This window comes from Lagenorhynchus albirostris, chromosome 18 (genome assembly GCF_949774975.1).
Source record: "Lagenorhynchus albirostris chromosome 18, mLagAlb1.1, whole genome shotgun sequence".
Lineage (NCBI taxonomy): Eukaryota > Metazoa > Chordata > Mammalia > Artiodactyla > Delphinidae > Lagenorhynchus > Lagenorhynchus albirostris.
In genome coordinates, this window is record NC_083112.1 from 63,869,945 (window position 1) to 63,896,940 (window position 26,996).

General features: G+C 35.9%; 1 protein-coding gene across 5 annotated transcripts; it reads left to right on the plus strand.

Moving 5' to 3' along the window:
• On the plus strand, positions 1 to 26,175 carry GPR180 (G protein-coupled receptor 180). Of its 5 annotated transcripts, none has more exons than XR_009536679.1 (10): positions 1 to 176; positions 2,604 to 2,762; positions 9,209 to 9,409; positions 15,874 to 16,054; positions 16,197 to 16,246; positions 19,281 to 19,438; positions 22,604 to 22,795; positions 23,589 to 23,736; positions 24,722 to 24,799; positions 25,205 to 25,244. XR_009536679.1 is itself a non-coding variant. In XM_060128839.1 (10 exons), exons 1-9 carry the CDS (start codon positions 32 to 34, stop codon positions 25,292 to 25,294), a joined length of 1,254 nt encoding a protein of 417 aa, XP_059984822.1. In that variant the 5' UTR covers positions 1 to 31; the 3' UTR covers positions 25,295 to 25,301; positions 25,808 to 25,944. The 5 variants fall into 5 exon arrangements, 4 of the variants coding, with proteins under 4 accessions (XP_059984822.1, XP_059984823.1, XP_059984819.1 ...); XM_060128839.1 differs by lacking the exon at positions 23,589 to 23,736 and adding an exon at positions 25,808 to 25,944 and having other exon boundaries at positions 25,205 to 25,301; XM_060128840.1 differs by lacking the exon at positions 23,589 to 23,736 and adding an exon at positions 25,808 to 25,944 and having other exon boundaries at positions 25,229 to 25,301.
• The last annotated feature ends 821 nt before the right edge of the window (positions 26,176 to 26,996 follow it).

Genomic DNA, 26,996 nt, shown 5'->3' on the forward strand with positions numbered 1-26,996 from the left:
GCAGGGTGTGAGTGCCGAGCAGGAGGCGGGGATGGGGGGGCTGCGGCTGCTGGCAGTGGCCTTCACTTGCTGCTGGTGGCCACCCGGCAGCCAGGGTAAGACGCTGCGAGGCAGCTTCAGCAGCGCCGCGGCCCGAGACGCTCAAGGCCAGAGCATCGGGCACTTCGAGTTCCACGGTAGGTGCGGGGGCGGGGAGAGGGATGAAGGCTCGTGGGCCCATCCCGCGGCCCCTCCCTCCCCGCCTCGCGTGGGGAGCCGGGAGCCGGCGGCGGCGAGGCTGGGGACTTCACCCAGCTCACCTGCGCTTCCCGCGTGGCCGGCAGCCGCCCCCGTCGCAGCTTCCCGGAATCGTGGGATGCGTTTATGGCCAGCCCCTGTGTTGCTGCTCCCCAGATCCTTGTAAGCACCTCCCCCGGTTGGTGGCTGTGTTCTGCACCTAAAAGACCGTTTCCCCTTTCCTCCCTGTCCTAACGAATGTGCTGATGACTCTCCTGCTGCCAGTTTCGAGATCCTTCGCTTAAAGAAGCATCCTTTGCTCGCTCCGTTCTCAGCCTGATTGTATACACTAAGGCACCGTAATTCGTGAAGTCCCAGAACTTAGATTTCCTGGGTTTTGTTCTTTTTGTCTTAAGATCAGTTTGCTAAAACCTACTTGCAGCAGAGAGGTTTTGGAATCACCCACCCCTTCCCCAAAAGCACCTGATAATCTAGTTGTCACAATTGCTGGGACAGTTTGGTTACCTCCCTACGAAAGGAGTAGCTTTACTGTGGACCACGAGGGCTAGAATTAACTTTACAGAAATGCGTGCAAGTGTATCTTGGAAGCTTCATAATTTGTATCCTCTGTGGCCCTTCTGAATGAGATTGCATTCGATTCTTCCCTTCTGGTCTCCCTCAAAAATCCATAATTCTTCAATGAATGAATCTGCATTCCTTCTAATTTTTGCCCTATTTATTTGCATCTCAAAATTTGGATGTTTTTCTTGGTATATACTACTTAATTTGACTACTACTATATCTCAAATAATTATTTGCTTTGATGAGGTTAGGATCCTTGATTCATAGAGTCTTTAGCATTAAAAGATGCAAGATCACAATACTGTCCTAGAGAGGATTCTTAGAAGAAGATAATAAAAACAGGAAGCTAATTGGTTGGGAAAGAAATTGAAAGTATTGAATTACAGAATTGTTGGTGTGAAGGGAAGGGAAACTTTATTATTTTTAATCTGAAGTTTTAAAAATAACTGAGAAAAGGAGATGCAATCCATTTAACAAAATCTATTGTGGAGTAGACCTTGGGTGAATGAAGAAGAAACTCGAGGGTTTTATTATTTTTTTAGGTAACATTTTCAGTTACTTAATCAACTGGCTGTAACTATACTTTGACTATTGACAGTGATAGTAATGTCACTACAATAAATGGTACAGTCTGGACACTACCAGAAAATCTGGCATGTATGGAAGCTGTGACGCGGCTTGTTACTCGTGACTCCCAGACAGGTTTTAGACAACCCTGATATTTCATGGTGATTACCTGATAAACATAGAGGAGAAACATGTAGTAAATCCAGATTTCTCAGGTAAGATTGAGGAATAGAGTGTTCCAAGTATATTAACATACACACTTTCTATCTTTTGGGTGTGTGTATTTTACTATTACCAATTTTCAGTGAATTCGAATTCAGGAAAATAATAATACTAAGACCATACAGTACTGAAATATGAACTCTAATTCAGAATGTGATTTAAGATGTTAATAGGGCCTTAGAGTCACTTTTAAGGCTGTTGATAATTTATAACGTAATTAGTTTATATCAGAGACTTAGACGGTTTTTGATACACACTATAACTTTAAATTTATTTAAAATGTTTAGTCAAAGTGATAATAGTAAAAACAACAGAAACAGGAGAATAAAAAGATCTTCAGATGAAAAAACAGCCCTGTTTCCCTTCTCCTCACCCAGAGTCCCTTTCCCTAGAGGCAACTACTTTTTGCTGTTTCTCTCCTGGGCCTTAAATGTAGTTGCTGTGTGCAACAAGGCTCATTCTATAGTTGTCTTACAACATACATTGTTCTGAAAATTCCTTTGTAAAAGTCACAGATGTCAAATTTTGTATCAGGTCTACCCCAAAACTCATTTATTTAACCTTTCTTGCTATAAGATGTTTTTTTTTATATTAAAAAATAATTAAATATTAACAGCCATGTTATATTAAAAAACAAAAGAAATTTTGGCAGGAAATTTCTATGGATAGTTTATAGGCAAGTGTTAAAGATGTGGAGTGGTTGTAAAATGAGGCAAAATTCTATCACAGTGAATGTCTACATACAGAAGTGGCTGTTTATTCAGTGAAAAACCATGCGTTATCAGCTGAAGTATAAGGAAACACCACACATTGTTTTGGATAATTAATGTGAATAATCTCTTGACTTGCATCTGAATGGGATGGTCATTCTAATGTGACCTACCTAGCTAAAATGAGATTTAAGAAAAACTGTGCTCTTTTAATTCCCATTTTGATAAATAGAGGTATTGAATTGTCCTACCGTCTCAGTCCCATACAAGACCAAACTAGTTGATAATTTTTGTTCTAATGTCCAGGTGACCATGCTCTTCTCTGCGTCAGAATCAATGACATAGCAGTAGCCATTGGAAAGGAAGCTAAACTCTACCTGTTCCAAGCCCAGGAATGGCTAAAGCTGCAGGAAAGCGGTCACGGTTATAGTTGTAGCGAAAAATTATCCAAAGCTCAGTTGACAAGTGAGTATATCCTTTTTTCTTTGATCGTTATGTATATTTTTTTCTTCCTTAATGTCGGGAGTATAGTATTTACATATCTAGATGTTTCATGGCATAGCACATATCACACTCTGTTGAGTACATTTTAAGCTAAAGTTTAAGGAAACTAATCTTTTCCTTGATCAAAAGATAGAATACCTTTTTCCCCTCTTATTCAAAATATTTGAAAAAATATCCAGATAATTTATAAAGGTGTACGTTCCTACATTCAGACTTCTCACAGGTCACATAATTCATACCAATATGGCAGATATATTTTGACCAAGTGGCAGCATGGAGTGAATGATAACATTTGTTGAATGCTTATTGTCTGGTAGCACTGAGCTAAACACTAAGCTTGCATTATCTCAATTAATTGTATAATTTAGCCCAAGTGATGCTGTTTTGCAACATGTTATTGGGACTCGGGACCAAGTCATATGGTGACACAATGTGTCATTTTAGAATATACCAGCCCCACATCATTTATAAACCTCTAGGTTTGCCTCTGGAGAGGCTCTACTTTTATTATTCTAGTTGCCTGAATTCTTGAGCTGTTCCATTCTCATCAACACTGTCCCATGCATTAGGGTGTTTGCCATCCAGAGTGAGTGCAGATCTTTTTAATATAGAGATGAAGAGCATATGCCATGCTACCCATTTTACCCCTTGGAAGTTAACTGGTTGTTAATTAGGAATATGAGACATCCATGAGAAAAAAATAGGAATTATCCCTCTCCCCTTTCCCCCCTGTATTTCCACTACCATGTTCTGCATGATGACGAGTCTCTGACTCTTCTTTCAGTCTAGTCAGTAAAGCACTGCCATTTCTAAACATCCAGTCTTAGTCTTAGCAGCTGTCTGGTTCCCTCATAACCTGAGTAGGGATAAGAGTACAAGTCCCCAGTCATTGCCACCCGTTGTGGGGATCTTTTGTCTAGGTTTGTGAGATGACATTGACAGTATGCTGAAGAAGCCTGAATGACTGGATTCAGATATCAAAGACAGTTACATAAAGTTATTTACCTCAACCCTGAATTTTAGAACTTATCTGGGAAATTCATACAAATGCTCATTATCAATTCTCTTTTCCTTTCTACCCCAATTTAATCATCTAGGTGTTGCACATATGTATAAAAAGTTCTAGCCTTCTGTTCCCAGTTCTCATAATGTCAGCCACCTTGCCCATCCAAGCCCGGTCCTCTTCCAGTGTTCCCTGTTTCAGGAACTGGCACCACCATCTGTCTAGGGGATAAGCTAGAAACCAAGGAGTCTTCCAACACTGCCCTCTTTGACCTCTCTATCCCCTTCTTGTTTCGTAAGTTACCTCTCAGTATCTCTTGAATTCATCTACTTTTCTTCATCTCTAACCCCACCATGTTATTCCAGGCTGCCGTAATCTCTCGCCTGTACTATTGCAGTAGCTCCTACCTGGCCACTGCAGCTATGCCGGTCCCCCTCTGGAATCAGAGTGATTTTTCTGAATGGCAGGTTTGATCATGTCACATTGGCATCCTCACCAGGCCCTTCAGTACTTCCGTGGGTTCCTACTGCTCTGGGACAAAGGCGGCCCTCCTTAATCTGATCAGCAGAGCCGTCCGAGTCTGGCTGTTGCTTACCCCCGACCCCAGCTTCATCTCACAGCACTGCCCCGTTGTGCCTCATTTTATTTGTAGCACAGGTGTTCTTTGATTGCCACCCTGGGCCTTTGCACAGGCTTTTCCTCTGCTTTTTCTTCCTTGCCCTCTTTGGCTCGTCCATCCACTAACACTTGAGTTTTTAGAGCCTGTTGTTCTCCTCCACAGCATTTATTTTAGTTACAAGTTTACATTTTATTTATTTGTTATAAAATCAATCAGTGAGAGTAGCAGGGCTCTTTTGGTCTATTCATTCATTCATTCATTCATTCACAGCACTTCCAGTACTATGCTAGGCACTAGTGATACATCAAGGGACCAAAATACTGACACTCTCACAGTCCTTAAGGCTGCTGAGGGTATAAATAAGTTCACTGTGAATAAGTGTGAAACTGCTATTGTGATAAGGACTATGAATGTTAGTTACATGGTACTATGAGTGAGAATTTATGATACACTAGTGCTCAGTTAAGTATTGACTTAGTATTTGTAGGATGAATTGTCATGGAACTTAGTGCTTGAGGGGATTTTGGTTAGTAGGTCATTTGCTTTGTACTTCGCACCTCAAAGTCTTTTTCTTTCTCTATTAAAAACTTATCAGGGACTTCCCTGGTGGTCCAGTGGTAAAGAATCCACCTTCCAATGCAGGGGACGTGGGTTCGATCCCTGGTCGGGGAACTAAGATCCCACATGCTGCGGGGCAACTAAGCCCGCACGCCACAACTACCGAGCCCGAGCGCCTCAACTAGAGGCTCGCGTGCCTCAACTACAGAGCCCACGTGCTCTTGAGGCTGCGCACCACAACTAGAGAAAGAAAACCCACAGGCCACAACTAGATAGAAGCCTGCACACAGCAACTAAAGATCCCACATGCGTCAAGGAAGATCCCAAGTGCCGCAACTAAGACCCGGCGCAGCCAAATAAAATAAAGTGAAATTAAATGAAATAGTAACTTATCAGACAGTTGAAAGCTTTGAGCTATAGGAATCGATTTGTTTTCTTATATTACATGATCAATATTATACCATATACTATATACGCTTGCAAAAACATAATTTTTTTTTATCAGTCAAATACCTTCAGTCACAGAACTTACGTATATAGAGAGACTTGCTGCATTGCAACGACAGCTAAACTTGAGAATCACTGCTAGTAACTTGTAATAAGATCTTGTTATCTTTGAGCTGCACTTCACCTATCTGTATAACAAGGAAGTTGGACTAGTTTTCTCTAAGCTTCCTAAAAGTCCTAAAATGCTGTGATTCTAATTATGACTCTTTAGGTGGAGTTGCATATGTAGAGAGCTATAATTTATAAAACCTCTTGCTGTTGTTTCTTTTTCTGTTTTCCCTTCCTCTTCCCTACTCTTGAGTGCAAAGGTATTCTTTGGAATTGTTGGAACGGAAGATCTCAGGAAACTGGAATTTTTTTTTTTTTTTTTTTGGAAACTGGAATTTTTGAGGAATGAAGATTTTTTGTTAAATTTGGAGGTCTGAAATAAATTGAGTACTAATGACATATATATCACTTTCTACATATGTAATCAGTTCTTTTTCCCTTAACAAAAGCCAAGTCTTAACAAAATCTGTATTCTCCAACTTTTGTATATTATTTTCATATTTATAGTATATTGTCATTTAAAAGCGTTGATGCATTGAAACAAAAAGCATATCCTTAAATTCATGACAGTGTAGTAGTATCACGTATTTGAAAATAATTCCTTATAGAAATAATTCTCATTTCCTGACCATTAATGAGACTTTTAAGAATTAGTAGCCTTTCACCTACTTGGTGATGAGCCCATTAACTATGCCTAACTCCTATGTAAAACCTTATTGCTGCTGTAAACTATGAAAAGATTAGTAGATTTGAAAAATCTCAGTGTTGAATGTTGCTTGTGATTATACATTCTCCCAAATTAATATTTGAGAAATTATTTTTCAGTCTTACTTTTGGTTTTTTCTCTTTCATTAATTCATAAAACATCAGATTTTTTTAAATGATAAAAACTATTTTGTAAGTTTTTAAAGCAAACAAAGAAGATATTTAAATGCACAGAAAATGGTGAGTTTATATGCAAAAAAATTTATCTTTTTACATCATATGCATATATTTCCTCTTGTACATTTGGTATATTGTATAAATCGCTTAAAGGTGTTAGTATTTTATTATTCTGGGTAATTTTGTTAACAGTATTCATTTCCTCTATAATATTATTGGGCGATTAGCCTTTCAACACCATTCTCTGCAATTCAAGTTTTGTTAATATTTGAGGTACTCATTACATCAGCATACAATAAGCGTGCTGTGCTGTAGTCTTTTGTTTCAAAAACAATGAACATGCAGTTTTGTCAAGAGGCTTATTTCCTAGGCGTACTGAAAAAGGCAGCAAGACAAAAACTGAGGCCAATATCACTTTATGAAGCACACTTTTGTTTTTATTTGATGTAGATCTACATAATTTAAAATGAAACATCAAAAAGTGTATTGGTGAAAATATAATGATTAAATTTTTATATTGTTTTATCTAAGAGAAAAAGTGCAAGTGATAAAACCTCAACACAGCAAAGCCTTTATATAATGAAGCCCAGATTACATAATTTTGAGCTGCACATTTCAAAAGCCTTATTTCTGAGCTGCTATTGATCATATATTGAATTCTTATTAAAGGTCATCAATTTAACAGAAACTAGAGTCTTTGCTACTTTTTTCTAGAAGCTGTGCAGTAAGAAAAACAGTATAAATGTCAGCTAAATTAAGCTATCCAAAAAAACAGTGCTGTGGTATTCTTAACAAAATCATCTTGTCCAGTTTAACTACTATTAATGAAATTCCCAAATGTAAAGTTTAAGTCCTCAAAATTTGAATTCTGACAAGATAAATCTGTATCTCATTTATAAAGACAACGTATAAATAATATTTCTCCAACTTTTTATTAGGAAAATTTTCAATTATACATACAAGTTGAAAGCATAGTACAACCAACATCTGTATATCCTTGGCTTAGATTTAATAATTTTATCAATAATATTTTGTTATATTTGCTTTATGTTTGTATGTGTGTGATTTTTGTTTTTAACTGAAATGAAAATAAGCTATGGGTGCCTTGAGCAGTTCACCGTATTTCAGCATACATCTTATAAGAGTAAGGACATTCTTCTCCATAACCATTACCATAACAATACCATTACTGCATCTAAGAAAATGAATAATTTCATAATAACCTCTAAAATCTCTTCCATATACAAATTTCCAGTTATCTCAAGAAATGTATTTTATTTATTAAAAAGTTTCATTTTTTCAGTTGAGGAAAAGATCAAGACTGACTGGCATGCAGTGGGGGCAATCTAGACTTGGGAATTGCACCCAACATAATCATATATTTTAAGAATACTCTACTTTATAGAGAATCAGACTCCACACAGGACTTGCATATACTGTCTCATTTGCTCCTCACAAGAACTCTGAGTCAGATAGGGCAAGTATCTTAAGTTTACTACTGAAGAAAGAAATTTAGAGAGGTTAAGTAATGAATATGATTCGTAAGACTTGCTTCTCTAACTCTTCCATTGTCTTTATTACACATAGTGTTTGAGACGCCACTTTCCTACAACATTCAGGGTAGTAGTGAGTTTCTCTTAGGTCAGAATCATAGTTTTAGATTGAGAAGGGATCTTAGACATCATTTAGTGTTTCTCAAAGGGGGTGCTACTGGCATTTTGGACAGAACGGGTCTTTGTCACGTAAGCTTGGATTGTATGAGGTTTAGCACAGCCCCGCTTCAAGTATCTTGAAGTTGAGAACAATTGCTGTGACAACAGAACTGTCCCTACGTATTTTCAAATGCCCTGCAGAGGAGTAGCATTGCCCTGGATTGAGAACCACTTACTGGTATAATCACCATATTTTAAAGAAAGGAAAAGGACAATTAACCTTTATTCAGCAACTACTATATGACAGATACCATGTTAAGTGACTCATATAACTTAGTCCTTGCATCAGCTCTTTGCTGTATTATCTTCATTTTACAGATGAAGAAAGTGAGTGTCATTGCTTATGTAACTTGCCCAAAGTCATATAGACGGTAAGGATTGGAGCCAGGGTGCAAGCACAGGTCTGTGTGAGGCCAACATTCATGAGTTCCCACCCCAGCCCAACACACTATATAGATGTGACCCAGTATAACAACTCATATTCCTGTAACTTCTATTTTTTGACTTTTAGTACCTTTTTAAAGAATAACAAATCAGGAAGAGATTTTGGGAAATCTTTTGCAGGTGTTTGTCAGTCATAGTTTTTAGATATAATAATTTCCAAAGTTGAATGCTCCATTTTAAATTTAACTTAAGTAATTTTCAGAAATGTTACTGTGATGGCTACACAGCATTGTGCATATACTTAATAGAGAACTGTACACTTAAAAATGGTTAAAATGGTAACTTTTGTATTGTGTATATTTTACCACCACAACAAAAAAATTTTTAGTGTTGCTAACTCACTTGAAAACTTTGAAAATACTTAAAATTGAAATTCAGAGTTTCAGTGAAACTATTCTAGTCATTTGTGGTATCTCATAGAACTTTTATAGTGATTCCTTTGGTTGGTTAAAATACATTATTTTTACCTGCTTTATGACTTACAGAACTTATTCCAATACTACATCAGGGCTTGGACTACTGAGACAATAAGAACTAAACAAAAGAATTCTCATTTCAAATTGATTATGTGACTAAAACAATGAATACATTTGAGAATTTTGCTTTGAAAGTGCTATTTTTTTTCTCTTTAAAGTAGCCATGAATCAGACTGAACATAATCTGACAGTGTCTCAGATTCCATATCCACAAATGTGGCACGTGTTCTATGCAGACAAGTATACGTGCAAAGAGGACAATGAGAATTCTCAGGTGGAAGATATCCCATTTGAAATGATGTTACTAAACCCGGATGCTGAAGGGAATCCATTTGATCATTTCAGTGCTGGAGAATCTGGTAAGAATATGTATTTAAATATATGTCCTAAATACAGAAAAAGATTTATGCACAAGTATCTTCATGTTATGTTTTTAAAATACTGAAAATTAATAACAACTTGTGTCCAACAGTAGACAAATGGTTAAATAAATCTTATAGAATTGTAACAGCTGTACTATTAAGTTTTAAAGCAGAACTGGAAATTTTGTATTGTGTGGTTTCAGTGTGTTAAAAAATGCGGAGAATAAACAGAAGTACAAGAATAGTAACAGATTGTTTCCATATTTTGGGTGGTAGAATTATGGATAATTTTCAGTTTCTACATTCTAAATCTTTTTGTTTTTATGATAAGCTAGCTTTATTTTTATAAACAGAAAAATGTTAAGAAACTGAGCAGTCTAAATTAGTAACCCAGTGATTAAGTGAGATAGAAACTCCACTACTTTGTATAGCTGTCCTTTACTAGGTTGTTTGAACATATTTAGGGGTTGCCTTTATTGGAGATTGCAACCATTTTTGAAATGATTAAAATTGATAAAACTTTCCAAAGTTAAATCTACTCCCATAAAATATTTCATCAAAATTTTAGGTTGACAAAATTTTATGTTCTGCCCTACTGAAGTGAATTCCTAGCCCAAACAGAAATGAATGACTTCTTGTGATTAATGGTGGACATGCTATAAAATATTATGGATTTGTAAATTAACATGTCAGAACGAAAACTAAAATCTCTAGGCCATCTGTCAAAAAAAGGGTTAGGTGTTTACCTCTTCATGAGTTCATTACCCACTTGGAAGAGTCAGTCTGCTTAGAGGAAAGTTCAATCCCATTGCATTACATTTGCCATCAAGGTGAGTGGGTGGAGGTAGGCCAGGAGTTGAGGCCACATTAGACTAAACCAGTTGTTAAGCTCAAAGTGTAAATTGCCACAGCTAGAAAAGCAACTCAAGGAGCTTGTGTTATAAACAATAAGTCACAAGTGACTTAATGTATGAAGAAAGAAACTTTTTAAAAAATATCCTTTAGTTTGAGAAAATACTTACATAGTGACAGAATGGGGTCCTAAACATTTAAAAATAATTCATTCTAAAAGTCTTTACTGTGAAGGAAATGACATAATTGTTTTTGAGTGCAAATGAATGTGAAGGTTAAATTTCACTTGATACTATTTTGGATCAATGTAGATCATTATTGAAAGTTAATTCTGTCCTACCATTTCTTTTATCTTAGTAAGAGATACTGACATTTATTTTACATAGTTTGGAAAGGCATTGATGAAACCCAGGTCTAGTGATAGCATTGGATGGGTGGTTGGATTAACTTGCTTTTAAGGTTTCTTTTAACCATAAGGCTTTATTATTTCATATGACACTTATCTTTAGGACTGGTCAGGCTTCAGCAGGAAGTAATGCTCTTCTGTAGTCACTGTACATGCAAACCCTACTGCCTCTAGTGGAGTCCACATCTGGTAGCCCTTCCTCCTCCTGCCTTCAGGCAGGAGGGTGGAGGCTCGAGGTGGTTTTGTTTATTGTATGGATCCATGAGACTCACTGGATCCTGATATTCTTTTTCTTGCCTCCTTATTAGGCTCTCATTTCTGGACTCTTTCCTCATTCCCAGTTTGATATCTGAACTTTGACCGTAGGCCATAAAGCAATGACATTTGTGCCCTGTGTGGTGCTTGGACTACTGAATGTCAGTCATCCTTACCCTGGCTCATCCTGAACCTTGCCCATGTCTTCTAGTGTTTTTTTCAACACCCTGAATTATGGCTAGCTTTTTCTTTAGGGTTCCCACTAACCATTCTGACTCAGTTCTTAGTCCTGACTCCTTTTGACCTGTCTTCTCCTGTGACTGATTTTGATTTGATACTTATAGTATGTCTAAAATCTGTCTTTCTTATACTAGAATGGGGAAAGTTACTTTGGTCATGTCACCAGGAGTATTTAAATGAGGGAAGAAATTTCACTATAACATGGATTTTCATTAAGCATGGGATTCTGTGCAAGGCTAATCTGTAGGGATTGATTATTAAAAAGTGCCATAAGTACTCAGAAGTATTCATTGCTAGATGTCTGGCATAATTTCCAAGGATCACATCATTTTATTATTTAAATGCCTTAAACTATGATTAATTCTACATTGAAGTCTAAATCGGTGGTTCTCAACCTGTCACTGTGTATGCATGTGGAGAGCTTTGGAAAAAGTACAGATGTCCACCCCCAGAGACTGAGAGAGAGACTTGGTTTTGGAGTGGAAGCCAGGCACTTGTAGTTGGTCAAAGCTCTGGAGTTGATTCTAATGTGCAGAACCACTTAGCTAAAAGTCCATATTCCACATTGTTTTGGTAATGTGCTGGTTTCAGCGTAGAGCCTTAAGAGGGATTCTTCCTATTCTGTAGCCTCAGGTATAGAATTTGTTTCCAGGGAATAATTCCCAGTTAGTTCATTTTAGAAACTTTTCCTCATTTGACTCATTTTCTGCCCTAAGTAGAGAAAATTGATTTGCTATGCTTTTTACTGAGAATTGACTGCTAAAGCATGTATCTTAGAGGTTTGAATTAGAATAACCTGGTGCAGAAAGCTACAATTAATGTTATATGCTACTCTGGTTAAATCTTACAGTTTGTTTTCTTTCAAACCAGCTATGTATTTTATATCTACGAGACTTTAGTTAGTCCTGTATTTTACAGACTTAGGTTTTTTTGTTTTGGAGGGGTTTTTTTTGAATGTAGACTAAGGCAAGTTTGATGCTACTTGACAAAATACTACATAGGAATATCATGCTTCAAGGTAGAATAAAATAAAACTACCTCTTAAAAACTTAGAATCCTTGTTAACTGTATTTGTGATTGGTAGAGACCAAAAGAAGAAGTACTCAGAATCCTGAGAATTAAAGCATTATTGTCTAAAGTAGACTGGTTTTCATTGGAATGGTATTACAGGCTCTGTCACACCTGCCATCTCACTGTTCTGAAGATTCCAGATATGTTTATTATTTTCTCTTGTTCCCTTTTCTCCTCCGTTATCCTGAAAGATAATGGGTTGGATCTTACCTTTGGCTCTGTAACTTAAAGTAACAGAAAACTCTAATGCAAGTGGTATAGACAATAAGGAAATTAATTCTCTTACATGACAATAATTTCTGAGGCTTCTTCAGGGTAGTTTATTTAACATTATCCTACTCTGTTATCCTCTGACTGTCAGCTTTGTCAGCTCCCTCATATTCAAAGTTAACTGCAGCAGTCTGGGCCGTACATCTAGGCAATTGCAAAATTCAATGTCTCTTTTTTAAGAGCAAGGAAACCTTTCCCAGAAGCTCCCTTATTTCATTGGCCAGAACTCGACACGTGACCTTGTTGTCTAACATCATAAGAGAAATGTAAGTGAAGGTATCAGAAAGGTGATAAGGGTAAACCAACATGTCGAAGTAAAGGGTTAGGTTTACCTCTTTGGGAAAGGGGAATATTGGAATTTCTCTAATTGGTTTAGACTAATCAGGATTTATCTTGAGACCCTTGAAGGTAGGATGGCCATTGGGGTTCTGAGACAACAAGCATCACAGGTAGGCGAGAGTGTTCCAGGGGCTGCCTCATGACCCATTGACTCTCTCCTTTTCTTACCCTATTTTCTCCCATCTCCCATCATTTAGCCAGAACTGAATTTTTTTAAAGCTGTCCTGGAAGTTTTCTTCCTACTGAATTTTGCCAGTGCTTCCAGTTAAGTTTGCCTTAAAATCTGCTCATTCCCTTATAACATAAGTGTTTGTCACCTACTGCATGCTCATTTAAGAGTGTTTTTCTTCTTTTGTGTATATGTAAGTTTTAATACCTAGTATCCACCTGTTTTTTTTTTGTGTTGTTTTTTTTTTTGTGATACGCAGGCCTCTCACTGTTGTGGCCTCTCCCGTTGCGGAGCACAGGCTCCAGACGTGCAGGCTCAGCGGCCGTGGCTCACGGGCCCAGCCACTCCGTGGCATGTGGGATCTTCCCGGACTGGGGCACGAACCCGTGTCCCCTGCATTGGCAGGCGGACTCTCAACCACTGTGCCACCAGGGAAGCCCTCCACCTGTTTTAAAATTAGATTTTAATTTCAAGGTGAACGTAGATTACTTTCCTGTGAAGGATGGTGGCAGAACAAAAGTAAAGTTGATTGAAGAGAAAAAAAAAAAACAAGACTTTTTTCCCTAGAGGTGGTTTATTTAAAAGAACACTTGAGTGCAGACCCAGAGTTTTATCTTTAAAGTATCAGGGTAAAGGTAGGAATAATTTATGCAAAATGCAATGAGCAAAATGTAGGACAAATGTCCTAGTTCAAGTTATTTAATATATTATCTCAATGAAATAATTTTTTGGTTACCGTGTTAGCTTTTTATGGAAGATACATTTAATCTTGAATAATCCTAAAACATTTTTTGCTCGTGACATGTGTCTTATTTTCAAAAGTCCCTTCCTCCTATATTATTCTGGTTCTCAATAAATAGTCTGGGATTTTCTTTTCATGGTGCATTTCTAAGCTAATAGCGTCTGAAACCTTATCTTGTAATGAATATTTTGTAAAGTATTATAAATAAATAAAAATTTAAATAGAATGCCATATTTCATTCTTTATACTAAGAAGAAAAGGTGAAAACAGATTCAGAACACAGGATAGCATACTTTTACTGACACACAGTTATAATATGTTTAGCTTATTTTCTGCCTTGTTCCATTACTATAACAATCCCAGGTTTATTGTCCCATTATTTCTAAAGCTAGAATACGCCTCTGTTTCAGGAATTTTAAAAGAAAATATGCCCATTCTGTTCTTTGATATTCTCTTCCTGAAGTCTAAACATACTTTCTCACCTAGACTAGAGAAGTGGACCATCAACATTTATGTACGTAGAGCAAGAGAGACACCCAGTGGCTGAAATACTTCTTTCTCTCTCTCTCTCTTTCTCCTAACAACGCCAAAAACATGATTGAGATTGAACTGTTTATTGAGTATTTTTCCTACTGTTTGCATCTTCTGGATTACTTTTCTAAAATTATTTTCCATACAATGTAAATATTCCCTTCTCTGCCTGTTGTTTGGAGTTTATCCCACATGGGAAGCCAGAGCAGATTCAGGGGTCACAGTTGGAATGGAAGTGAGTACAGTTTAGACGTTCATACACAGATTCAATGGAGACAGCTACAGCCACTGTCACGATATCCAGTGTTATTTAGATAGAATATAAAAGCCCTAATATTAGGGACTAGGTTTAGATGTAACCAAGTAAATGTAAGCCATTAAACTCAAAGCTGGCCCCTGGTTCGTTATAAAATTTTCTGAAATTTCCGAAAAATGAAGACACAGTCAAAAGATTCCAGGTAACACAGAAAAAGGGGTGTTTATCTTGAGGATGTGTGAAGACTACTGAAAAGCTGCTGGTAGAAACTGGAGGCTGCTTAATGACTGGGACCATTTTTAATATAAAATCTGCACATTCCTATGCTCTGTTCTTGTCTCTACCAACCAGCTCCCTCTGCTCATTCAAAATTTCTGCTTGCCCAGAATTTTGGTTTCATCATGGCCTGGTTTGACTCCTTTGGCCTGCTCCATCATCAACTCTTTTCAACTCCAGTTTCTCTTGCCTCATCCTTTCTATGTTTTGTGGTTTGATGTCCCAAGAGAACATGACTGGCTTCGTATCTGAGAACCAAGTGATGCTGCTGGCCAGTGACTAGTCTTTGGATTGGTAGCCACTAGGTCAGGTGTTTCAGTTTCAGTCACCTGTGGAGTGGAGTCCCATGGTCTCCATAGGTTTTCCTCTTTGACAGAGCTGAATGCCATTTACTTCAGAAGGAGGCCTGGTCGTGACAGGTATTTTGACGCTTTGTCCAAATGGGAATTTAAGGTTATGATACATTCCAGGGCTTCGTTCTTAGGCTTTAGCTGTATCAGAATCACTGAAGGACTTATTAAAGCCAGAATGCTGGGCCCCACTCCCAGAATCTCTGATTCAGTAGATACGGGCTGAGTCCCAAGAATCTGCCTTTCTAGCTACTTCCCTACTGATGGTGCTGCTGGCACCGGGCTCACACTTCGAGAATCATTGTCAGGGTATATAAAACTCCTGTTGACTGACTAAATCCATTTTTAAACGTCTTATAAAAGAAATCCACTTTGGGGGGTAAAAAAGCATATCTAACTGAATGCTGAAATCATTGTTTTAATTTACTGTTTCGACCAAAACTATGATCTTGTGGTTAGTCTTTGGGCTTATTCCCTGACCAATATGATTTCTTATAGATTGACTTCAGTTTAATCTGCGTTCTTTTAGTTAAAACTGTATCCTAAAGTAGAAAATTACTTGTTTCAACAGTCTTCCTTTTTTTTCTTTTACAAAAGTAAATGCTATGACTTCAGTTAAAAAGCAAGTTCTGGAAATATACTGATGGGAAGGTTTGAAAGCAACCCAACACTATAACTGGCTTGTTCCTTTCTTCTCTTCACAGGGTTACATGAGTTCTTTTTCCTCCTAGTCCTAGTGTACTTTGTGATTGCTTGCATTTATGCGCAATCATTGTGGCAGGCTATTAAGAAAGGAGGACCCATGCACGTGGTTTTAAAGGTTCTGACAACTGCATTGCTGTTACAAGCTGGTTCAGCTTTTGCTAATTACATTCATTTCTCCAGGTAACTCAAAACCATTAAAACTGTGTTCATCATTACGTCTAATTAATCCTAATTAGTCCACCAAAATTATGCTTGCTTTGATTATGAATGATTTTTTTCACACTTGTAATTGATGCTAATATTCTCCTCTTCAATTCTTCAGTTACTCCAAAGATGGAATAGGGGTACCTTTTATGGGAAGTTTGGCAGAATGTGAGTATCTTACTGAGCGTTTTTTTAAAACATAAACTTGCTGTCTGCTTCTTGTATGCTTTCCTTTTTTGTCAATTACTTTTTGTCATAATACAGTTTTTTTATCCAAGGTTGGTTAGATTCAGCTCAACTGGAAACAAGGTTATACATTTAGTTTCCACATATCCTATTTAGTTTCTTCTTAGTCATAGGTAATGTGTAGAGCTCTTCATTGTCTTTAGAGCATATTTATATGCATTCTCTCTTTTTTTTTCATGTGGACCATTTTTAAAGTCTTTATTGAATTTGTCACGATATTGCTTCTGTTTTATGTTTTGGTTTTTTGGCTGCAAAGCATGCGGGATCCTAGCTCCCCGACCAGGGATCAAACCCGCACCCCCTGCATTGGAAAGGCCAAGTCTTAATCACTGGACCACCAGGAGATTCCCACATTCTCTCATTTTTGTCCTCAATAAAAACTCAGTGAAGTAGATATGCTTATCCCTATTTTGCAGATAAAGAATCTGGGCTCAGTGACAGGAAGTACATTCCCAAATGTCAGTCAGCTAGTGAATGGTAGAGCCAAGATTTAGACCCAAATTTGCTGACCACAAAGCTAAAGGTTTTTTTTCTCTTTTTCATCCCTTTTGTGACTCTTTTGTCTCTATTTCTAACCCAGAGCCATAGAGTATACCTGTAATTGAGCTGACCTCTCAGCTTTGTTCTTTAATTTATAAGAGGAACTTTTGTGAAGTAGTTTTTCAATTAAATATGATGGTGAAAAACTAAAAGTTCCTATAATCATGACTTTTTAAAGGGAACTTTAGAGGGACATCAGGTCATATGCCATTCTCAATCCTGAAAAACAAGTTAAGATTTGCTCTAAAAAAGCAGATTCTGAAAATGAAGACATTCTAGGATTTACTTTCCTTATATTTCCATATTTCTCTTCTAGTCTCCTCACTCTTTAATAGGGTATCTTATGGTAATCTCCATAAACATCTCAGGACCCACTTATCCTGATCTTGCTGCCTATTTTAAGATTCTAAAACTTCTAGAACCTTTCCTTTTCCTTGTGAAGAGGATGGATACTGTTTACCTCTTGGGCATGAACAAGAGTTGCTTCTCCTTTTTTGACATTACTAGAACCCTGGTTTCAACCCCTATTTTCTCTTAGATGACTCAGGATGTTTAAGAGAATCCTAGAGTTTTAAAGCTGGACAGAGCATAGAAATAATTTAGCTTATGCATTTTAGATGAAGAAATTGTGGTCCAAAGAGGCAAAGCACACAGAGACCCATCAGTAGCAAAGCTGTTACTAAAATCAAGGACTTTTGAAGTTTTGTGAGTGTCTACTGTATTCAAAACAGTGTTTTAGGCTGTCTGGCATCTTCATGGTAAGTTAAAAGCAAAAGTCTTTTTAAAAAAACTGCAATAAATCAATGTTGATCATTTTTGGTAGTTCTGACAACAGGTTTGGTTAATGAAGATTTTTAATCAAATTCCACAGAATGGGGTTTTTGTGTCATCTGTGTATTTTATCTACATTAGTTATTTTTCAAGAACAGATAAGCAGTGTCTACCTACCCTCACAGTTATGGTATTATATCAATATGTGCATTACTTAGTATGTAAAGAAATGAGCCAGTGTTCCCTCCTCCCCAGTATTTGTTTTTGCTAATTAGCAACTCATCTAGGGATATTCCTTTGGCTAACTTCTTTAAATAACTGAATATGTATTTGTGAAATGTTTAATAAAAATAATTAGCATCACAGTCATTTAAAATCTATGGTGTAAGAAAATTGTGCTTGTTCTGAAAGGCCATGGCACTTTATATCATTAAAGTGTAGTGACAGTTCAGTATTAGAATTCGCTATTACAAGTATATAAGCATAAATGTAAAGTATCTGGTTTTAATTTGGGTGGCAGAGCTGGAGAAAAATATGGCAAAATAAAGCTGAAAAGGTCTATTATTAATAAGTTTTTGGCTTGTAACTTTTAATATAAGTTTGATACTACAGCTAGTTTTATCTGTTTCTCTAAGAATATCTTTATATAAAAGAAATAAAAGTCATAGACATCGAAGTTATAAATGGCAATTTGAAGAAAGTTTTATTTTATTGAATTGTGATCACATGTTTATCCCAAAATCCACATCAAAATACACTCCGATGGAAAAGTAATAATTTTTTAAAAAATCAGTAAATAGAACTTCTAAAATGAATACACATGGCAGTTGAAGTATTATTGCTTGTTATTTTCTTGTCACACTGAACTGGGTGCAGGCGGTTTCGTTGCGTCTTTTCTACCACAGCCAGCTTCCCCTGCAGTGTAAGCGATGGCCACCGGGTGGCACATCACACTAATGCATGGAGCGCTTCATTCGTCTTCAGGACTCTTGACACTAGGGCCAACATAATTGGATGTTACAGCAGCTCTGCGTTTTATTGTCATGCTATTTCTTATTGACAGGTTTAGAAAATACTCTTCATATTATAGGTCAGCCACCAAAAAAAATTAACAACCCAGAAGTATTCTCCACATTGCAGAAGTTATATTTAAAATTTGTTTCTTTTCATAAGCAGTGAGTTATAGATTGTAATTAGAAAAACTAAGAAGAATAAGAAACACAAAGAGATTTAAAGTTGGCCTTAATAAAGATATGATATGGACACATATATATTTTTAAAAATAGGAGTATTGCCATTGTTTTAACTATTTTCAGAAAGTTTACAAATTTAATGGCAAAATTTTAATTCTTTAGAATTATTATACATGAATATCTCATTGAATTTCATCAGTTTCTTTTTTAAAATGCCTGTCTTTTGTGGTTAATAAAATAATTATATTCTCAATGCAAAAAGGATAAAATTTGGGAATTCCATGGTGGTTCAGTGGTTAGGACTCCATGCTTTTACTGCTGAGGACGCAGGTTCAATCCCTGGTCGGGGAATTAAGATCCCGCAAGCTGCGCAGTGTGACCAAAAAAAAAAAAAGGATAAAATTCTTCGTATTGTGAAAACTCAGTTGACTTTGCTTTTCATTTCCCATTAGTTTTTGACATCGCTTCCCAAATTCAAATGTTATACTTACTTCTGAGTCTATGCATGGGTTGGACAATAGTCAGAATGAAGAAGTCTCAGAGCAGACCTCTCCAGTGGGATTCTACTCCTGCGTCCACTGGCATTGCTGTCTTCATTGTCATAACACAGGTTAGTAGTGATACTAAATGTTTCTGCTTTGCAATATTGAGAAATGCAAATTTGAACATATCTCATGTCAAGAAACCTGGGACCCATGAGGAATTTGTGTCATTTTAAACTATGAATTTAAAGAGTGATAGATCATATATGAAGTAAGTGAGAAAGAGAAAGACAAATACCATATGATATCAGTTATATGTAGAATCTAAAATATGACACAAATGAATTTATCTACAAAACAGAAACAGACTCTCAGACATAGAAAACAAATTTATGGTTACCAAAGGGGAAAGAGGGAGAAGGAGGGATAAATTAGGAGTTTGGGATTAGCAGATGCACACTACTATATATAAAATAGATAAACAGGGTCCTACTGTATAGCACTGGGAACTATATTCAATATCCTGTAATAAACCATAATGGAAAAGAATCTGAAAAAGAATATGTATATATATGTGTAACTGAATTACTTTATTGTACATCAGAAACTAACACAACATTGTAAATCACCTATACTTCAATTTTTAAAAAATGGGAAAAAAAAAAAAGAGTGATAGAGGGCTTCCCTGGTGGCGCAGTGGTTGAAAGTCTGCCTGCCGATGCAGGGGACGCGGGTTCATGCCCCGGTCTGGGAAGATCCCACATGCCGCAGAGCAGCTAGGCCCGTGAGCCATGGCCGCTCGGCCCGCGCGTCTGGAGCCTGTGCTCCGCAACGGGAGAGGCCACAACAGTGAGAGGCCCACGTACCGCAAAAAAAAAAAAAAAAAAAGAGTGATAGATAAATAACCTGTTAATTTTCTGAGTGCTGATATATGTATATTGTAGAATTTCATTGTAATTTACCTGAATCTGAGCTTCCTATCAGATTATTTCAGTGCAGTATATTTAATATTCAGTTAGATTCTCATTTCCTAATTAAGAGCTTTCTTTCATATTTCCTAACACTTAGTAAGTACTCAATATTAAATGAGTCAGTTAATGAATTTGAGATTCATTCATTGGCCAGAATCTACTTTATACATGAAAGAATTCAAGTGAATATCAGATTAAAGAAAAAACAAAACGTAGAATAAAAAAGAATAGGATCTTGTTTTTGAAAACAAATGTAAAAACAAACTTGGTCTTTTAGAAGAGTCCTCTATGCCTTTTTTTTGTTTTTCTCTATAGTGACCTATAGACATTATTCTAGGATCTCCATATGCCTACGTACAATGGATTTATAAAAATTAAGAAGAAAGCTATAAACATAAAAATTTGTATTGAGTTTGTGACCATCAGCTATAGATGAAAATGAAATATACATCTGGGCTCTGTAAAGGACATCATAATCTAAGTTTTAATGCATTAAATAAATTGAAAAACTCACTAGTGAAGGGTAAGGCCTGTGCCCATCTACCTCTAGTACTTATTTTAGTACCTTAGGTGCTGAGTGAAGGTTTATTGAATTTACATGATTGATTTAGAAAGAGACCATATCACAGATATTGATATTTAAAAAGGAGATAATGCCAGGATGGGAGGGCTAGTGAGAAAGAACTGAATTAGGGGTGATTAAAGTAAGGGTAAGTTCTGCCAACTTAATGTTTTTGATCCAGGATTTATGGAGAGTAGTGTTAATATCAGGTTAAATTCTCATTTCTCAATAACTGTTTTAAAAATTGAATTTTCATTATTTCATTGCAATTTAAATTCATTATCATAAACAAATACAAATTGACATTATAACACTACCCTAGAGTTTATGTGAGCATTTGTGAAGAATGTATTAGACATGGCCCTGACTCTCAACAGCAGCCAGACTAGGGGGAACGAGACAGGCAACAAGAGATCACGTAAATGTGTACAGTGTATTCCACAGGTCCTGCGTTAGCATACGTATGTGAAAATATGGGAGTATGAATATGTAAAAATGTGAATCATGGGAAATAGTAGTTTGGGGGGTTTTTTTGCTTTATTGGGTTATAATTGAAAAATAGAAATTGTATAGATTTAAGGTATACAACTTGATGTTTTGATATATTTATAGATTATGAAATGTTCACCACAATCAAGCCAGTTAACATATCCATTACCTCACATAGCAGGAAATGGTAGTTCTATAATAGCACTTCTTTGTTGTAAAGAGTTACGTTTAGAAATGCAAGTTAAGGAATCAGACGGGTATAATTTGGCGTAGAGGAATGAATTTCTGTAATAAAGATCTAATTTTTGTTTCAAGAAGGAAATTTATGTGTGCAAGATGAGAAAAGAGTTCACCTAGCAAGAATGGTAGCTGGAGTAAAATTAGGGTGGAAGATTTGAGAATGAGGAAAGGAAGTGGTTGCTGGTAAACCCCATAAAGCCTAAAATTGGATTTAATAATGGAGTTTCGACCTAAATTCTTTGGAAGCCACTGAAGACCCAATTCTGAAGGCTGAGTTGGCAAATGAAGGGAGCACAGAGGGCCACTGACACGTGTGATGGTGAAAATTATCGTAATTGAAGTGATTGCTGTTTGGTAAAGGTGAAGGCAATATGGGCACTGATTTCTACTGAATAGCAGTAAACAGAACAGCTTAATGAAGAACTTGCGAGCTTTACACTGGGATAGTAACAATATGGTAAAAAAGGTGAACAGACAAATAAGGATAAGTAACTGTGCCCTGGATGCTATGTTGGACATTGAAAATCTCCTCTCCTTTACCCAGGGAAGTTACCGTGGGAAAAGAATGAGGTCTGAAATCAACAATTCTGACTTGTTAATTTCTGGATTACAAAAGATACTGAGATATTTGAAAGTTTATCCTGAGATAATGGGCTTGAATGCAGAACGGTTTGATTCCTAATAAGGTGTTGAAGTAAGAAAGAGATTTAGAAGAAAGTTTTATGTTTATTCTCTTCATCTTTTCGACTTATTTTCATCATTAGAGCTGTCTTACTTGAATCCTGGTAACAGTAGCATTTTTTATCTCTTGCACGTGGTCTCGTTTGATTACAATCCCTTTTCTCCAGCTGAGGGTATCAGTGAAGGAAAAACTGCTTGTGCTTTATTAATCAACACCTTATATAGTCTGATAAATCTTAGAGCCTCTTAGGAATGTTTATATACTGGTTAAGGGGATATAGAAAAGAGTTGAAAAAAGTACCTTACTGTAAGTAGACATGACTTTTTTCTCTAAATATTGTTTTTTACAGAGTATTTTGCTACTTTGGGAACAGTTTGAAGATACCAGTCCTCACAGCCACCATTCACACCACAACTTAGCAGGGATCCTTCTAATTGTTTTAAGAATTTGCCTAGCGTTGTCTTTAGGCTGTGGACTCTACCAGATCATCACAGTGGAAAGAAGTACACTCAAGAGGGAGTTCTATATCACTTTTGCCAAAGTATGGGTTTGGTTAGAAAATGACTTCTTCACATTATCAACTTCATTTTGCTTTACTTGGGAAGTTAAGGAGCCACCATATGCTAATATTTAGTAAGGTTTTATTACGTGCCAGGTACTCTATGTGCTTCAAATCATTTAATCTTCATAACTTATGAGAGATAGATGATATTATCCCCATTTTGCAGAACTCATGAAACAGTAGTTTCCATGTAATCTTTGGCAGGTCCGTTTTGCCTGTATTATAATTTCTTTATCAATAGGGATTTTACATTTTTTCTGTAGTATCAGAATTTTTTTAATAAAAAAATTAGGATACGGTTTGCATGTCTCAAAAAACAGTCATTAATGGACTATGAACTGTTCCTCCCAGAATTATGCAATGTTTTATAACAAACTATGAAGAGCCGTCCTTCAGCATAAGCAGAGGGAGCCAGGAGGCTGAGTGCATACTATGTTTCAGCCATTTCATGTCATCCATATGAGATCATGTTTACTTCATTCCCCCTTGTTGTGTCCTTCTTATGCTAGTGAGATCTAAAGGCAAATGGATTTTTTTTCTGTACCCATTTAATAAAGGAAAAGATCAGGAGACAGGTTGAGTCAGTAACGTTATAGAAGCCTTCCTTCCTAGAAAGTTATATTTTTTTGGTCAGATTGAGAGAATCCGTAACCCATCATCTTGGCAACTCAAAGCACCATTCTGATAAGCAGTTTGGTCAGCCCACCCTAGTTGACAGTCTCAGTAAAACGAGGCTGAGACGGAGGAGGGCCAAATTCCTTCTTTATTCCAGATGTGGAGCATTTTAAAGCTGCTGCTGCAGCCCTAGGAACCCATGTCAGGCCTCTGAGTACCAAACAGGCAAGGATATGCCATTTCACTTTGGAATTCTTCCCAGAGACAGTAGTGCTTATTGTTTCAAAAGTTAGTATATACCTCAGGTATTTAAAAACTAAATTTCTTCTTTTCTTCTATGTTTAAAACAGTACAAAATTTTTTTCTTAAACTTTAATTTTTATATGTTTTAATATAACTATTTGAATAGGTTCAAACATCCAAAAGTATTTAAAAAGCAGCAAACGTGTTTCTTCTCTCCCATCTATGCAGTTATCACCTCCTCATATAATCACTGTTATTAATTCCTAATTTATTTTTTAGAGAATTTAAAATATATTACTATATACACTAATATGTATAAATGGATAACTAATAAGAACCTGCTGTATAAAAAAATAAATAAAATTCAAAAATATATATATATTTATATTTCCCTTCACTTTTATACAAATAGTAGCATTGTGAACACATTTTTCTATATCTTGTTTTTTTTTCTTATAACCTCAATATACCAAGCATTTCAACAGCTACTAGTATTAACTTATTATTTTATTTCAAATTTAATTTTGGAAAAGGATAAGTTGCCATGTTCTAGGATAAATAGAACATATATATTTGAAAAGTATAGTGTTAAAAAGTTTCCCATTCCTACTCGCCTAATTCTGTGTCTTTTGTACTAAATCTCAAACAGGTAACCGCTGCTAGTCAGTTTTTTGTGTATTCTTACAGAATTTCTTTGTGTATCTATATGCAAATATGAATGTATATTCTTATTTGTTTTTTATAGAAATATTACACATTTGTACCTTGTTTTTCTCAGATTTGTTACTTATATATCAAAACCTCAAAATATATGTATGAGGAAGATGTAAGATTTTAAATACTCCAAAAACACCCATTTGATTAGAAACAGAATATCATTGTCACAACAATAGCAGATATATTTCTACATTTTATTGCAAGTTCTACTGTACAGGCCAATTGAGATCAATCATGACCTCCTAAATATGCTGGTAATGTTATTTACCTGGTACATTCTGAAAACAAAGCATAGCTGCGCTTACTTGACTTATTTTTCATTTGTTTCAGGGCTGTATCTTGTGGTTTTTGTGCCATCCAGGTCTTGCATGCATTTCTATCATTTTTAATGACTACCAAAGAGATAAGGTAAATAATATACATGATCAAAATAGTTTTTTGTAGTCTTTATTGGGAAATTATTAAAGTAGGAAAGGCCTGTTTATCCATTCAGCGGTTTCTTGGATTCTTTAAAATAAAACTTTGAAACAAAATATTGAACCAGTGAGTATTTAAATTTAGTTTATAAGCAGAATGATGGAAAATAGCTTTTGTTATTCTTAGCCAATTTCATAATACTGTTTTATAAATTAAATTATAAAATTTATAACTCATCTTTGTAGTTAAGAAAAAATGATTAAGATTTTTTGCTACATAATGTTAAAAATCAAGACAGCTTTCTAAAAGTCAGTCTAGTTGCTTTAACAGCCTGCAGACTGGAATGCCATGCTCAAGTATGCCACGTTTTGGTTGTATTGATACCTACCTTCTTAGGTGAATTACTCCATCATTTCGAAGTGGAGTTCTGCCAGGAGCCCTTTACAAGCAATGCAGTGTGCGGTTGAACACACAAATGTTTCTTGAACCTGAGGTATTTACAAAGGGTAAATAGATAGGAAGGTAGTCTACAAAAATAGAGAAGTGACTTGAGAATTTCGGAAAGGGCTTTTAGAGCACTCTCCAGCATTCAGGTAGGGGCATGCTTTATTCCTATTCCTAGATTAGGAATATTATTCCTATTACTAGATTAGCCAGGAGTCTGATTTTTCCTATTACTTTCTTTAGTGCATGCACCCTGAGAAGATGGTTTAGCAAATTATTCTTTTGTGTCTTATTTTGACATCTATAAACTAACTGTTAAAGGAATTTTACTTTTGAACAATTATAGTTGAACATTAGTCTCATTTTCCTATTGAAAATTTCTTTTACAAAACGTACACACAGTAAAGATGGGACAGATACAGTTTTTTATTTATATATATTTATATAACGTATATATAAGTTTATATATGTGTAAAGTATTTATAGGTCCATGATAAAATGAATATAATTTCTGTTTTTGCATGCAGTAAAGCATTCTCTTTCTTTTCTTTTCAGGTCATTACAGTAGGCGTTATCCTTTGCCAATCTGTTTCCATGGTGATTCTCTACAGACTCTTTCTATCCCACAGTCTTTACTGGGAAGTTTCTTCACTTTCCTCAGTAACACTGCCACTGACCATATCATCTGGACACAAAAGTCGCCCTCACTTCTGATACTTGATTTTCTTTAGAGGAAAAGTAAATTTATTTACCAGAGTGCAATAAGGATTCAAATACAGTGACTTTTCTTTTCATACTTTTGGTATGAAAAATTGAACAAAGAAAGCAGAGCATGTTATTTATACGACTGCATTTAAGCAGTACCAAACTGAAAAAAAGGTAATAAATGTTTTGAGATATACTTAATAAACTTTCAAGAAAGAGTGTTGTTATAAGGTCATTTATGCAATTTCCATATGGAAATAAAGATGAAAAGAATTATATGATATTTTGGTAAGAAATTCACCACTTATAATGCCTCATCTTATATCAATAATTAACTCAGGTTTGATAGTCTTATAAAAAGTAATCAGTTAAATGATTACTTGCTTATACATGTCTAAACCAAGTCCAGTTATGACATCAGTGTAATACACTGGTTAAAAACTGCTGCTTTTTATGCTTTAAGGAAAATGCATTTTGTATTGGAGTTAAAGAAATTGAAAATGAAGTTACTTCAGAAAATCAGTATAAAATATATTCATAGTTAAGTGAATAAGCTTTTGTTTATTTGTGGGTGGGGTTATTCTCCATTTTCTTCTGTTTTAGCTCTAGCTAGGTTTTAGCTTGATTAGCAAAGCGTTTTTGACAGATAGTTTATGAAAAACTTAGATACATTGCATTGGTTTTACAAAGGGTTTTAAAATCTGAGCACTTAGGTGAAGGGACAAGCTGGTTTACATGTTGAAAAAGAAAGAAGGAGAAAGTACTCTGTGATATGGTACTAAAGTTTTAATCCTGATATAATTCATTTCTCTTACACTGAATCCCCAATCATAATTAAGCTGTATACACAGATTAAATTAACAGAAGCATTTCACATAAATGCTGGTTTCAGTCATCAACTACCCATGAATTCCTGCCCAAGGATACTTAATCAGGATTAAATTTTCTATGAATAATTGAAAAACAAAATACTCCCTGGATTTGTTATAATCCGTGTTGGCACTGGATTCTAAGTAGTTGCCATCTTGAATCCTTTGTA